This window comes from Haliotis rubra, unplaced genomic scaffold (genome assembly GCF_003918875.1).
Source record: "Haliotis rubra isolate DU_JTF1 unplaced genomic scaffold, ASM391887v1 Scf163, whole genome shotgun sequence".
NCBI classification, from domain to species: domain Eukaryota; kingdom Metazoa; phylum Mollusca; class Gastropoda; order Lepetellida; family Haliotidae; genus Haliotis; species Haliotis rubra.
The window spans coordinates 1189695-1206739 of NW_025765592.1; the positions used below are offsets into that span (position 1 = coordinate 1189695).

At 38.2% G+C, this 17045-nt stretch overlaps 1 protein-coding gene across 1 annotated transcript in view; it reads right to left on the reverse strand.

Annotated features, from left to right (window-relative positions):
• LOC124271750 overlaps positions 1 to 17045 on the reverse strand; it is a 387369-nt gene that overhangs the window by 235059 nt on the left and 135265 nt on the right. The window contains exon 10 of the mRNA XM_046706916.1: positions 14645 to 14928. Coding sequence (XP_046562872.1) covers positions 14645 to 14928 — 284 coding nt within the window. The remainder of the gene's footprint in view (positions 1 to 14644; positions 14929 to 17045) is intronic.

Below are 17045 nucleotides of genomic sequence, written 5' to 3' on the forward strand. Positions count from 1 at the left end.
ACCTCTTCTGCTGTTTTTGATATTTTTGGCTGTAGGATTTCATCAAGGAATTGCATATCTGGATTGCCATTGGCATCCTTAGGCAAATCATCAACAGTTTTTGTTTCATTGTTTGAATCAGGATGAGAAATGAACGTTTTGCATGATGGAGGTCTTGGAAAATTGAACCGACAGGTTTTACCACCTTTCCGACAGGTCTTTGAATGACGTTTGCTGTGGGTTTGAACACTGTCAACAATGCTGCAAAGTTCTTTGTCATCCTGTGGCAGTTCACATGAAACATATCTGTCAACAAAGTTGATGACAGCTTTATCAGAGTCAGTCGATTTTTGGAGCATTTTCTATAAAGTAAAAGGTAATGAGTGTGTGGTGAACCTCTTTGCCTGGAACTCCACTCGATAAAAGTAGTCAATGACTTTTCCGATTGGAGCCGCTGGAGACATGATTACATCCCTGAGGAAAGCATGGAACCTTTGATCAAACATTCTGGCAGCTGTTACTGGATTTCTTCTCAGTACTGATCATTTGGAATTCCAATCAAGGTCTTTGGCTTTCCTCGCGTCAGATGTTTCAACGCAGGATGCAATCAATGATCTCATTCCACCTGAGTTCGGCAGAGGAAAATGAACAAAACCATGTAGGTATTCCCAACTGCCTGATCATTGCAAAAAAGGTCCTTTTGAACTGACTGCCAAAAGGGAGGTGTTCCCCTTACTGGTTTCAAAAATTTGTACCCCTCATCATGCTTTAAAATTTGTGAGAGAGATTCTTTGTCTGCAAGATTACTGGCTACAATTTTTCTGTTGCTTTGTGAATCAGTTCCTTTTCGAATGGAAATTTGGACATGAGATTTGACTTGCTAGAGTTCAGAAAGATACTGAGCATAAAATATATAATCAGTATTTCTAGCAAATCTTCCATCTGCATGCATGAGCCTGGTGGTCAGGTATCTACCTAATGTGAGCCTCTCCTCCCTTTCATCATGAAATGTAGGTGTCCCTTTAGGAAATATAGCAGGAAAGCATTTAGCTTCATTGCTTTTGTCACTGGAAATTGCAACTGGGGTGTTCTTTTCACATGGGGAAATATTGATGATATTCTCAAAATTGTTGTCCAAAATATCTTGCCCAATGTCAACTGGTTGAAGACATGTATCCAATATCAATCCATTTTCATCACCCTTGACATCAGATATATCCTTCGAAGTTGAAGCAGAGCTTGGCTCTGAAACAAAAGTCCTCGCAACATCTTCAACATTTTGATCTGAAGCATCATTGTCAGCATTGTTTGATTCGTCATCTTCTATAACAATATCCTGAGGATTAATCCAGTCATTGTTGAAGTCTATGTCCCTGTAATAAATGTTGTTTTCTTTCAAATAGGAGAGGGCTGCTCTAATGCTTTCTTTGTTGACGTACTGATATTGGTAATGACCCTTGTAAGCCAATTTCTGCTTCAACTTTATTCGGATCATCTGATCAGATGTTTCAACTCGAGGCAGAACATTTGTTGTCTGCTTGATATTGGATGGAATGGCCACAGTTGGTCCATGCACAGCAATCTGTTGGCCTTTTGGCAAAGACATCAGTTTCATAAAAGGAATGTTGACAGCAACAAGATGTTGTTCCAAACTGTTCAAACAACTCAGTTGTTTTGGGATATCATGTAACTGAAGATTGTTCACGACAGCTTCAGCTGGTTTCCTGCCAGACTTTAACTTTCTGTGACAGGTATGGCATATCCATAACTTCCCCTTGGGCCTGTCACGAACACACATGGTTGCATACACGTGTCAGTACATTTATGAAGAAATGTTTCTGTGATGCAGTGACCAGCCAGTTGTTGAGATTTATCATAATTAGTTTTCAAACATGGAACAACTTGATTTTCAAAAAGTCTGCGATGGCACACTGAACATACATATTCTGGGCCTTCAGCAATACGTTTCATGAAACGTGTCATAACATTCAACATTTTACTGTTAAAAGCGGTTTTCATTTTTCTTTTCAGCATGTTTTGTTTTTTGCACCTGTTGTCTGAACGCTGCATTAGTCTTATGTTTGACATTTTTTGCTTTTTTCATAGTTTCCCTAAACTGTTCATTTGACCAGTATTTTGCAGCACTGACAGATCTTTTAGTTTCTCTTAACTCCTCATTTTCCCAGTATCTCGCAGTAGTTGCAGATTTCACTGCTTCTCTAAATTGTTAATTTTTCTGATACTTTTCAACAGATGCCCTTTTCACAGATTTCCTAAAATTTCCCTTGGTTTTGTACTTTTTGACACTGTAATTTTTAACACGCTCCCTGAATTTCTCATTCTGAGCATATTTTGCCATACTTTTTCTTCTCAATTTACTGCGAAAGTCTTCATTTTGCCGCATTTTTTGTGGCTATTTGACTTCTCCCTTTCTCGGTCGTTCAAGGTGCATTTTGTGCCAGACTTTGGGCTTTCGTTCTCTTTTCTCTTCTGAACTCATGCTTCTGAATTTGTACAACAGCAAATACTGCATCACAAAAGTTCACAAAACATGAGCTAAGATCTAATAACCCCCTATCTAATGCAACTTCAAGACCAACAAAACCTCCAAAATCGCCCATGCCTTCTGCAGGCCATAATAACCCAGAGTTTGGTTCATGCCTCATTAGTCTGAAAGTGCTATCAGAAGCAGAGATATATTCCGGCAGTTCATTGATTAACAGATGTGTTGCCGATATGGTAGAAGATCTTTCAATGTGCCCATACAGCTCATCTCCGGCAACAACGACTTTGTCTAAATCATCCACTGTCCAGTTACAGAATGTTTTAATCTGTGCATTGTACAGAAACATCAGTGCACAACAAGTGCACTGACGACCAGAGTTTGGCATAAAGCGCTCATCCCCTTGATGAAAACGACCTCTCAGCTTTATCTGATGGAAAATTTCATTTTCTCCAGTACTATCAGTATCAACGAGGTCCATGACTATAACATTACAGTCACCATCTACAGACCTGTTCATGTCACTAGGATCATCTATTACTATGTCATCTGAAGTAGGATTTACTTCATCTTTCACTGAAGCCTGAGCAGCTCTAAGATCCTGAGACTTCTTCTAGTATTTCTTCCATGGCATTGTTAATGGTTGTTAACTGATAATCACACAAATCAACACAATGACAATTGAAAACTAAATGTGTCAAATCAATGAGCTGACTGTTGATGAGTGTCACATCAATGAGATTGACAAAGAACAGATCACAAAACTGTTTGTATTTGCCAAGCTAGTCACGTGTTAATACAATATAATTTCAGTGGCTTAATAATCACACTTCAAACTAATACTACGTGAAACGAGCAAGGTACCCACAAGCTGAACCGAAATAACTTTCCCTGTTCTTCAGCCTGGGGAGTTACACAAAAAACTATATTAGTGGGTACTATAGTTCAGTTGAGTATAGAAAATGATAACAACGGAATCTCACCTGGTTAAAATTCTGACACTTGGAATTGATACTACAAACCCAAACCATGGCAGTGCACAATTGCTGACGAGTACAACACCATGAGACTGAAAATAATGAAACACTAAAAATACAATTAAGTATTTAGGGCAATGATAACAGCTACACACAGCAATATAACCTGGTTATAAATTCTAAGACTTGGCATTGATACTACAAACCCAAACCACGGCAGTGCACAGTTGAACAGTAAACAATTGCTGACGAGTACAACACCACGAGACTGAAAATAATGAAACACTAAACAATACAATTAAGTATTTAGGGCAATGATAACAGCTACACACCGCAATATAACCTGGTTATAAATTCTAAGACTTGGCATTGATACTACAAACCCAAACCATGGCAGTGCACAGTTGAACAGTAAACAATTGCTGACGAGCACAACACTACGAGACTGAAAATAATGAAACACTAAACAATACAATTAAGTATTTAGGGCAATGATAACAGCTACACACCGCAATATAACCTGGTTATAAATTCTAAGACTTGGCATTGATACTACAAACCCAAACCACGGCAGTGCACAGTTGAACAGTAAACAATTGCTGACGAGTGCAACACTGCGAGAATGAACTAACCTAATATAAATCACATCTCAATCCAACATCTCAATCCAACCTATCATAAATCACATCTCAATCCAACACTCACAACAATAAGTCACTAAGTTGTGATTGAATTAACTACAACAACCTGAAAGCAGAGACCATATAATAGAGGGACAGCCCTCGAGCCAATGCGCAAAACCATCAGCGCTACGGCTTGTACTGCGCAGCCTATCCGGAAGCTGGCGAAAATGTGTGTTCACTTCAGTCATCGATTTTGCGTATTTTCATTGCCAAGGTAAAATGTAAATTTTTTTCATGTATATACTCATTTTTACAACAGTGCATTAGAGGTGTATTAGGGGTGCTAAAGCATATATTTGCCTTTGTATTTGATGAATACTGTCATGTGTGCTCGTTGTTCTGTGAGAACAATGGCGGAGGTGCAAAAGTCCCGAATTTGATTTTCAATAACGGCTTCTAATTCTCAAGTACAAATCCTTAGGTACCGGGGTGTAATAAAAGCAGATATGATAAAGATTGGTTTAGTGGCATTTATAAGTCTATGGGGGTCGCGTAATTCTTTATTTTGACTCCTGCAATACGACAAAATATGTTTTCCAAAATATTTACTCCACAACACTTGATTTTCGCACGTCTTCACAACAATAGTTTACTACTAGCATTTTTAAAATAAATATGTCAACATTCACGGCGATTTCCTCTTTTGCTTGGTACCAAAATTATATGGCTACGATCAGTATTTTATTTTTTATGGTTTGGGCGTAAACCCATACTGAACATTTCAATTACCTTGTAGCAGACGACATAACATTTCTTTTGTTTGTTAATATGACCTGAATATATATTTAAATCATTCTACAAAAATCTCATTCACCTAATCGTTTGAAAATAAATGTATTTTTTTCCATTATTGTTCATTGTGATGATTATGTTTGTAGAAAAGGTCCTTATTTTATCATGACTACAATTAATATATTTTTCTGTTATCATTATTCTTCCTAATGAAAATTGATCATGAGTTTACCTGGGCTTAGACAGTACCAACAGCCTGTCTTTATGCAACAATAAAAATGAAGTCATTATTCAACATCATATTTATATCATAAAATTATCATTTGTTTTGTAGATGCCCAGGAAAAATAAAGTCTTCATCGGCACTCGTCAGAAGGACTACTCAAAGAGTACAATATTCCCATCTTGAGTAAGTAGATACACCTTGTTTGAAACAGCATTGGCAACCAACTATTGCATAATTTTAACAAGTATTTAGAACACTTCATGTTATTTTTTCTTTAATATTAATATTGTGTATCTCGGTTTTTTCAGCTCTAGAGATGAACCCACAGATACCCTATGCCCGGAAGAAGCCACAAATGTCCACCTGGAAAATGTCCGAATGTAGTTTTCTTTGGACTCTGTACTTGTATGGAGGCTATCGATTAGAGCCTAGATGTTTTGGCCACTTATTGTCTTATTTTTAGCAGAGCATGGACAATATATCCAGAAATGTAAAACAGCAGCTTGGTCATTTCCTCTGATATGGTTTACTTGCTTACCATCAGCTGTCTTCATCGATTCCGAAAGAAAGTGAAAGAGCGTTTGAACGATGCAGTCTAGCAAACACTTGGTGAAGATGTGAATAAGTCTGATGTGATGGCTGCTGACTTCTTCTATATAGGTGTGCATGCTTGAAATACAATCTTCCTGTATGCACATCTGATGATACCTGCTCCAAAATACCTCTCGGTCATTTGTTTTAAACATATTTTATTTCAAGAAAAAGAAATTTTGCAATTTGGATCAGATCTTGACCAACTATTGAACCTGACTGAGATGCATCCATCATAGGGTCGCAAATGATCAAATTTAACATGTAATAAATTACATGAGAAGAAGCCAGGAAATTAAAATCCAATGTATAATTCACTTCATGGATATTTAAAATATCAGTTTACGAAGTTATTTTAAGATTGTGTACAGATTTGTATGATTTTATGTTTTTCATTCACAATCTAAATCCTAAATGGACAACATAACTAACATAAGTTAACATGTTTTAATATTTTTAATGAATTAGTCTATTCTTTACTCTTAGTCTCAATTTCAAATTCAGTTTAGAGTTTATTTGCAACAGTTGAAATTCATATCTACTGTTGTTTTAATGAAAGAATATCTAAATGGTTGAATTTAGCAATACATAATTGTACATATAGATCTATGGTCCTATTCTACAATAAATACATTGTACATATGAGAATGTGTCATGTTGTGCTTTAATGTTATTGGTTGCAGTATCCTGCCAAGTTAAAGTTGACACTTTGCTGAAATTTTAAAATTGATTGGGTAATGTAGTACAGCCCATAACACGAATATTTCATTGACTCAGAGGAAAGTGACGTTTGTGAAAATTGTTATATTCGTCCTCATGGCTTTAAAGGAGAATACGAGTGAATTGCAATAATTTGATGGGTGAAAGATAAAGTCATCAGAAACATATTCCCAAATTTTCAATTAAAACATTATTGTTTTGTTTTAATCGCGAAAACAGTTTCTGTAAATCTCAGCTTCGGCCATTATGCATATTTCGCTGGAACCTACGTGACCTTTCCGCTCGTGACGTCAAATGTGCCTGGAGTCCGCCATATTGCCAAAGACCAAGCACTACAGTAGTACAAATCGTATTGTTTCTGTCGTTTTTGTAAATGGTACGATGGTGTATTCTGTTGCCTGGGGATGCACGGAATCATCGAACAATGGAATGCCACCATTTCTTCCGTTTTCTAAGTAAAGAGGCAGGAGAAATGGTCCGATAATTCCGAGTCGGACGCATATGAAAGAGACAAGCACACATGGGGCATACAAATCCCAAAGCTAGGCTGAAGAAAGAAGAATTGCCCACGAGATTCATTTATACTCCATTATTCCCTGTTACAGCTTACTGTCAGTGGTATTTTTAACATAAATTAAATCAAGTACGATTGCCAGTCAAATTGCCCCCGCTGCAAATTGCCCCAGCAAATTTGGTCAAATTGCCCTTGAGTTTTGGTCAAATTGCCCCAGGGGGTAGTTGAAATGACCCAATTTATTTAAAATGATTAAATATAGGCCATAAATGCATAATTTTGTCAATTTTGATATCATGTTCTTCATATAAAAGTATATACATAGTTATGAGTTTACTGATGGAACATTTATCAGAAATATTACTTCTTAAAAACTTTTATATGAAGAACATAATATCAAAGTTGACAAAAACTATGCATTTACGGCATATATATAATCATTTTAAATAAATTTGACCAAATTAGAATGAGTGACCAAATTTGCGGGGGCAGTTCCACTGGTACCAATGAGATAGATATCAAAATCAGTAAGAGATTTCACATGAGCTTGAAAATGTTTCGCTATGACGTTCTTTTCGGTTTAAAGCCCTAAATGCTGCAGACTACCCGAAACATTGCTGAATACAACGGCAATCTTGAAGTACTTGTTGCTTTCATTGTTTTCCATTTTGTCCAATTACGCATGTCGGCATCAGACTCGCTATTTGTCAGTAGTGTGTGTCGTGAAAGTTGTTCTGTGTTCACATTGGCTCACAAGATATGCTATGGCCTGTACAACCCCAATATGTAAAATCAAGACAATATGTAAAAACAAACGCAATATGTAAAAACTTAACGCAAAATGTAAAATATAACGCAATATGTAAAAGATTAACACCAAATGTAAAAAATGTCTTTAACGCAATATGTAAACACCTAATGCAAAATGTAAAAACAATATTTAACGCAATTTGTAAAAGAGTAGCGGAATCTGTAAAATGCAGCTTTATTGTTGTTTATTGTTTTGGCGACTGAAATTATTTGTTTAGAAACTTTACTGTATTGTTTTTCAAAATAACTAAGCTATTGCAATATTTCTGACAAAATTAACCTCATTACTAACTTAATTGATATCTGATCTTTTGGGTCGTTTAACATCAAAGTAAAGCCGATAATTGTGTAATATACATGTATAGCGATACTTGATATCATAATCTATATTCGACAGCATCCAAGGAAATCATTTTATTCTTCATAGTATTTTTACATAAATGGTCATATGGGTTGTATTCAGTATGTCCTATTCAAGGAGGTTTTACCTTTGGCCTTTTTTTATCCCACAACGCGCATGTAGCGCAAAGTTGGGGACATAAAATTACCCTCCGTGATTAGTACGGTAACCAAGGTTCAACTTGGAATTCTGCAGATATAAGTTTTTGCATTTTTTTCTTTTTCTTTTTTCTTCTTTTGTTGAGAGACCAGTCATTGTTTTCAGATTTGTCCTATTTAGTGGTGAATTAATAGCAAAACATTTTCCTTTATAGAATTGATGTGTTAGTTACTTTTCCTGGTAGTGTGTTTTTTAATCTCACCTCAAAATGCACAAATGAAATGCAACAAATCCTGATAAAAGTTTGAGCCATCCCATAAGAATTACGAGTGACTTGGTAATTTGTTTCAGAAACAGTTTTAATGAATTTTGGAGAAAATATCATATTTATGATGATGTATTTACAAATATTATATTACTCCAAAATGTGAAATTTACTGTTTCAGATATACAAATATCTTTGATTTAGAAATGGTAAATCCATCTTGCAGTTTTAGTTATAATGGACATGCAAGATGCATCAAGCATGTGATTCGAAAGTATTTCCATTCCAGTCATATCTGATTTCCTTCAATCAAGTCACAGGTAATATTGCTGTCAATGAAATCGAGTAATACCAGAGACATTTGAGATTGGATCCCGATGTTAATCGCTCAAATTTAATGAAATAAAGTTATTGTATTTTATGCAATTTAAGTAAAATGGAACATTGATGTAAAAGGGTAACATGACTTGTTGTTCAAGGTTTCAGAAAACTGAATCCATCAAACATGCCAATGCCAAATCACACCTAAGAAATTATAATCATAATTCACCATTTAATCACATAGATTGCCATTCGCTGTGTATTCTGTGACATTCCTGTGAATATTTGACTTAGTATCAAACATTAGTACAAATGGAACCAGTTATTCTATTGTTTATCTAAATGGGGACATCTCAGTGTAAATTACGTTTTCAATATCCGAAAAATTGCTGAAGGGGTACTGAACCTTATTATCTCACTCACTCACTCGCGGGACATATGGTGATCACCTGGTGCTCACGGTTGTATTAAGAATCTTATGATAGAGGCCAGAATCTTTTATGTAAACGGAACAGTGACACAAGTTCACCCAAAAGAGATTGATTTTACATATTGGGGTTGTACATGGCTGAGTGCCATACCTACTTCCATAACCAAACACTAGGGAAACATACATTGTCCTGACAAGTATTTAATCAATCACCAGTTTTCGGGAATAACTTATCTGCGTCGCGAATATTATCTCTGCTCGACCAGGCTGGGTTTTGTGTGGAGACTTGCTACGTGATTAATGAGAACTAGACTTAAAGTACGCAGGCACAAAAACAATACACCATGGCCATATGTATTGACTTCAGTAAAACTTTCGATATGGTTTGGCACAATGGCCTCATCCCAAAACTCATCCTAAATTTCATTCACTCTTTCCTTAATAACAGACAAATAACAGTCAAATCTCACAACACTATTTCGGACCCATATCCACGAGAAAATGGAACACCCCAGGGGAGCATACTCTCCCCAACTTTATTCAACTTCATGATAAACGACATCTTTCCGGACAAATGGCCAGAAATGTCAAAAGCAAAGTTTGCAGATGACATTTCCTTCTGGACCTCTTCTACATCTGTCAAACAAGTAACTATCAAAACACAAAGAATGCTAAATCATATAAAAAACTGGGCCCAAAAATGGTGGTTCCATATTAATGTAAAAAAAACCCGTGGGCATATTATTCAAAGCTCCAAGAATGCGAAATTATACATCCAAACTTCACCTAAACAACCAAGAAAGACAACAAGCATTGTCACTAAGGTGACATAATCCCCCACCTCAAATGATCAAATCAAACTTATAAAGTAATGAAAGTTTAAGTTAAATGTCAACAAAAACATGACCAGTCAACCTCTCTTGATGTCTTGCTCTTTAGGTGTTCAAACACACACATATTTTCAAGACTGACTTTGACATGAATGCAAAAATAGTACTAAAGAAATTGCTTTTTGAAAAACATGTAAGGGAAGTCTTGAAAGTCTTTGAAGAAGATCCAGTGAACTGTTTTTGAAATATCTTGCTGACAATTCAGGTTAACATGCTCAAATCTTCAAAGTGTCTCTGTGACCTTGAAAATTAAGTGAAGGTCACCAAAATCGACTGCGCCCTGCGCCTTCCCTAGATAAAGCTTTGTATTGAATATGAAGAAAATCCAGAGAACGGTTCTTGAGATAGCTTAACATTAAGGTCAAGGTCACCAAACCTGACTTGGACCTTTCTTATACTGTGATGAACCTAGGTACCAATTATGAAAAGAATCTAGTGAACGGTTCTTAAGATATTCCAATTCGTACGTACGAAATTGGACTACACTGATCCAGTCCTTCACAACCTTTCCCCTTTAAATCTCCAGAAATTAACATCTATCCAGTATAAAGCCCTTAAACTCGCCCTAGGCACCATGAGTGGCACCTCCCTAAATACAGTACTATTCCTCACAGGTATCCCTTCAATCACACACAGAATAGACCAAAGTGCACTCAATTACTGGGCTGGGACCCAGCACAACCCCATATTCAAACATATCACAACAAGATAGTAACACTAAGAAATCCACCATTAAAAAATTCAAAGTTCACCCAAACAGAGCACCTTTCCTCACCCACCTTAACAGTCTGCTACATGCACAACAACTAAACAGTATCTCTCACACACCTTCCATTACAAGCTTCATCTATGACAAGCCCCCACCCAATGCAGACATCACCTTAGCCAACACCCTGCAAAAACTACCCAACAACACTGACACCCCCACCAAAATAAACATCATAAACAACCACATAAACACTTCACACACCCACATCTACACAGATGCATCCAATAACACAAACAAAATCACAGGCATAGGCATACATGTACAACAAACTCCCCCTCTAACAACAAACCTGCACTACACTAAACATACTACCTCCAACACTGTAGAACTAACAGCAATCCTCACTGCACTGCACCTATCAAACTTCCTTATCTTATCCGACTCACTCAGCTCTATTAGAAAAATACACAACATGCACTCCAAATGACGCCCAGACTTAATTCACATCAAACTTCAAGTGAATCACTTAAACAAAAATATAACCTTCATCTGGATCCCCAGTCACTTAAATATCCCAGGAAATGACACAGCATACACAGCAGCCAAACTAGCAACTACACACACATCTCCAAACATCAACTTCCATACATCCAAAACTGAAATCAAGCAACTCATTAAATTAAATACACTCAAAACAAACTTCCAACACAACATAGACACAAACAAATAAAAAAGGGTCACCTCTATTAAAATCACCAATAAGAAATATTCCCACATTCTCAAGCACCAAAACATTGACTCTTGCATAACTTAAACTAATCACAGGCATCACCAATCTGAACCACTCACTTTACAAACAAAACAGACATACAGATGGCTTATGTACACAATGCAATTCACCAGAAACCATAGAACACATCTTCACTCACTGTCAACTACAACAAACAAATATTTACAACAAACAAATATCAAACAACTACATAACTCCATACCTACAAAATACCACAATAATATACATCTATTGCTCAACCCACATAATCCCACCAATATTTTCCAAGCCATATCTACCTTCCTACTCAATTCCAACCTCTTAAGTAGAAATTTGACCCGCCCAAACAAATTCTTAAACCTATTACAACTCACACTGCATATTTAGAACAGCGATCGACATCAACACTTTCTAGCTTGACTGTCTTCTCCGAAGTCCACGCCCACCTCTACACATCACCACACAGCCCTGTCCTCTCCGAGGTCTTTGCGCCTTCTCAATACCTCTTCAACATACCACAAACTTAATAGCAAACCACTATTGTCCTCTCCGAGGTCCACGCGCCTTCTCAATACCTCTTCAACATACCACAAACTTACTAGCAAACCACTATTGTCCTCTCCGAGGTCCGCGTGCCTTCTCAATACCTCTTCAACATACCACAAACTTACTAGCAAACCACTGTCCTCTCCGAGGTCCTCTCTGAAGTCCTAAGGTGCAAGCCTATTGTTCTCAATACCTCTCAATACAACATACCACAAACTTACTAGCAAACCACTATTGTCCTCTCTGAGGTCCTGCAGACGTCTCAATACCTCTTCAACATACCACAAACTTACTAGCAAAACCACTTCTCAATACTTCTTCAACATACCACAAAACTTACTAGCAAGCCACTATTGTCCTCTCTGAGGTCCGCATGCCTTCTCAATACCTCTTCAACATACCACAAACTTACTAGCAAACCACTATTGTCCTCTCTGAAGTCCGCGCGTTCTCAATACCTCTTCAACATACCACAAACTTACTAGCAAACCACTATTGTCCTCTCTGAGGTCCGCACGCCTTCTCAATACCTCTTCAACATACCACAAACTTAATAGCAAACCACTATTGTCCTCTCTGAAGTCCGCGCCTTCTCAATACCTCTTCAACATACCACAAACTTACTAGCAAGCCACTATTGTCCTCTCTGAGGTCCGCCGCTCAATACCTTTCTCAATACCTCTTCAACATACCACAAACTTACTAGCAAACCACTATTGTCCTCTCTGAGGTCCATGCGCCTCCACCCCTCACTCAACGCCCCACACTGCCAGCTCTCAGCCATCCAACCATCCATCCGCTCCCACCGTTCCCCACCCTTTCCCAGCTCTCAAGGCCACTCAACCATCCAACCATATCAAATCCACGGTCAACCTGCTTTCCTCTCCTCTCCAAGGCCACTCAACCAACATATTTATCCTTATCATACCTTCAATCCCCACCAATCAAAGGCCCCTATGCTATACCAATCCTATGCCCCCCCCTCCACCCCATATAACAACCCTCCTTTTTACCTCTATCAATTTAATACTTCTCTTCTCCTCATCTCTATTAATTAAACCAAACCGTTTCATTTTTCCTTTCCCTTCCTAATTTCGGCTTTTAATTATCATGTTTATAAGCGTTTTAGTTCCAAATTTAAGGTAAGTTATAAGGTATTTAACGTCCCTTCATTTATATTTTTTGGTATGGTGGTTCACTCCTATTAAAACATTAATTATTTATTAGCTCCATACCCGTCAGCGACACTGGCTACAACCAGAAGCCGACGTTAAACCTGAAATCATCATCATAATATTTCTTAGCAGAAATGTTGATGTACACCCAGGAAAGAAGTCAGGTATTTCCTGCATTAACAAGGTGAAGAACAAGATGCTTAGTTGTGTGTTGTTGACTGTGAAGAGGAATTTTGTGAAATATTTGGAAGATTGGTCTTAAGTCATTGTGTCCAAAACACAGGATATATGGAAATGACATAATAGAGGTTGAGGATCTGTAGTAATTTTTGGTTTCTTCACAAAGAATTGCATCATCTTAGATTACTGGCCCACTGGTGCCTCAGTAGAAAAATAAAATAAATTTATTTAAGGCAGTATAAAGGCATATGCCAAATTCTCAATTTCCCCTTTTCTGGAAATTTGAGAGAGGGTTGACTTTTGCATATGCAAAATTTCAGGAAAGAATAAGAACTATTTATAACAACATGATCCCAACCTACAATGATTACAGACACATATGAACAGATGGACAGAAGGACATATGGACTGACAAGCTGCTTACATACTGGGGAGACAACAATGAATGAGAGAGTCAGATGTTTAGAGGCTCGCTTTTAGCTGACAAATTTCAACTGGAGCAGTAAGAATGGCCGAAACAATCTGATTTTCTTTGTTGAAAACAAAGTATCAAAAATCTTGGATACATTGATATGTCATCCATAGACAAAAGCTATAACACATGCTACCAATTACTGATGTCAAGTTGAAGCACAAATGTGTTCACTCTCCCAAGCAAATTTGGTTTCAAATACTTTCAATGCATCAGTTGTTTGTGGTTTAGTATCACCTTAGCAACCAACTTAGCAATGTGAAAGATATATAGCCAGAAAAAATAACAACATGGCAAAGTTCCAGAGAAAATGGCCCAAGGAATTGAAACTGTAGTATCTTTCTCATATAAATGTACGATGCAATACCTACTATAAAAATGCTTTACGCTATTATATCTATTATACTTAGCTATAATGTGTGCTATGCTAACACAGTTATTTCACTGCACCATATTTCCATAGAAGGAACTGAAATAATATCCTCAAACTACAATACTTATTTCTATAACTGTATCATGCGCCATTTATTGTATTGTTTTGGCTGGATCAAAATGTTTGCTATGTCAATACGGATATTTCACTATACTACTTTTTGTATGATGATACCTTACGAAAACCAAGTGGAATATGTGGAATATGGATTAAGTTTTACCTGGTCTTGTTCCTGAGCAATCTTTGTCCCAACCATGGGTATATTTGAACATACAACAAAGGTTTCTTCACTCTCTTTTATCTCCTCAGTTGTGCAGATATCACTGACAAACACGGCGTTGTCACTTGTACGATGACACATGTCACATATCCTTGTGTTACTGTCATTGAACATGGTGCAGTGCTCACACTGCCAGTGACGGCCATGATCTGCTTGTCTGTCTGAGTTGAGGCCAGATGTTGGGTGTATGTTAACAGTCGACAATGGACTCCTGCAAGCTGAAACTACATATGGCACAATATGAGCCTCCATGACAAAAATGTAATTTTCTGAATAAAATTGATATTTTATACTTATCCTGACTCATGCTTATTTGCTTGTCTTCTTCCTCTTGAGAACCTAGTGGAACACTTGTATCTCCTTATTGAAGTTCCTTTCAATAAAGCGTACGTAAAATCACTACTCACCAGAGTTATCCCTGTTTCCTGTTTTGTCGGGAAAAGTGGCGCCACTGTCTTCCCACACTTCACTCTCTCCTGATAATGAGCCTGACACTTGAATTTGCAGGGAAATCCAAAGTGTCTAGTAGGGAGGTTGGAAGGGCTTACCTCATGAGTCAGGATAAGTATAAAATATCAATTTTATTCAGAAAATTACATATTTTTCCTTATCCTGACTCATGCTTATTTGCTTGTAGAATCCGACGCATTTGGAGGCGGGAAAAAATACTTTAGGATTTCGTGTAGTGATTTACGTCAATATATACCCCCCTATGGGAACTCCGTATTGGCACTGTGCTAATCTCTGCTGCTGTTTGTGACCCTGTCCTTTCAGCTGCCTTTTTGATGGGGGGACCACAATTGTTAACTTTTGGTCCTTTCTTTTGTTAACATTTATATGTGGATTTTGCGACTCCATTTCTTGATGCAAGCATCAAGTGGAGAAGCGACCCTTTCCTGTACGAGTATTCTTACAAGTACTGGGTCATATCACTTATGCTAGTCGTTAGCAGAGTTTTGCTTAAGTCTAACTGCACGTCTGAGTGTAGGCTTGGTAAGTCATGTGATAAAAGAGCGAGACTTCGTCTCAGCGTCTTTGAGGAACTGTCAACTGTTGTGCGACAACCAGTGGGCCGAAATGATGAATGCCGGAGACGTCCTCAGTGGCGATATCTCTCAAGTAGTGGTTGCAAACACCATGTCTGATTTCCAGAAGCAGCCCTCCATTATCGTCTGTAACGAGCAATTCCCATGTAGAGCGAGTGTTGACGCCAGAGCTCTAATTTCGTGTGGGTTGGAGGCTCTTGGAGGATCAAGTCCTGCTGCCTTGTAGGCCCGTAGTATGACAGTTCTGATCCAGATTGATATCGTAGTGCGGGAGACCTCCGTCTGTGTCGCTGTCGATATCGGGACGAAAAGTCGCTTGAACTTGCGTCTCCTAGTTCTGGATCGTTGTAAATATATTTTCAATGCTCTCACTGGGCACAAAGATAAGTCATGTGTATCTTGTGGTCCGAGGACGGAGGATAATGCTGGGACGTGGAATTGTCTGTCCGGTTGACCTGGCAGTTGATTCTTTGCGATGAAATCCCATCGTAGTCCCATATGCACTGTGTTTTGATTTTCATCAAACCGTGTTCTCTCATAGTCTAGAGCATGTATTTCCGACATCCTGGCTGCTGTTGCTAGGGATAGCAGGAACAGCGTCTTTTGTGTCAAGAATTCAAAGGATGTCGTCTCTAATGGTTCGTAGACGTCACTGGTGAGATGTCGTAGAACAACGTTGAGGTCCCACGCCGGAGCTTTGAATCTCTGTTGTTGGTCCTCCAATTTATAAAAGACCGTAACAAGGCCAGTAACTCTGGTACTTTTGTTAGCTTGCCACCTGTCCTCATAGTAATGACTGAGCTCAATGCCGCTAGGTATGTTGAAAGCGTAGACCCTTTTAGCCGCTTTGTTTGCCATAGGTGACAAAGGTAGTCCGCCACTTGAGGGTGTGATGCTTTTCTAGCTGAAAACCCGTTTCTGGCAGCATATGTCTCGAAGCTTCGCCACTTGTCGTCGTACAAGTTGCGTGTAGACTTGCGTAAAGCTAGTGTCACTGCTTTCGCTGCTCTGGCGGAGTACCCTCTCTTGTTCAAGCACGCCTTGATACAGTCCACACGTGTAGTTGGAATGTCCCTGGGTTGCCGTGCGCCTGCTTTGTGTGAGGATGTACGAGTAGATTCAACCACTCTGGTAGTTGCAGCTGTGGTGGTCCTAGTTCTTGTATGAGAATGGGGAACCACATTCTCGCTGGCCAGTAGGGCCTGACCAAAATCAGTTGGAGGTTCCTGGTCTGGCTGATTTTCTGCAACACCCTCATTAGTAGCGCTGGCGGTGGAAACGCGTACGCATTTAGT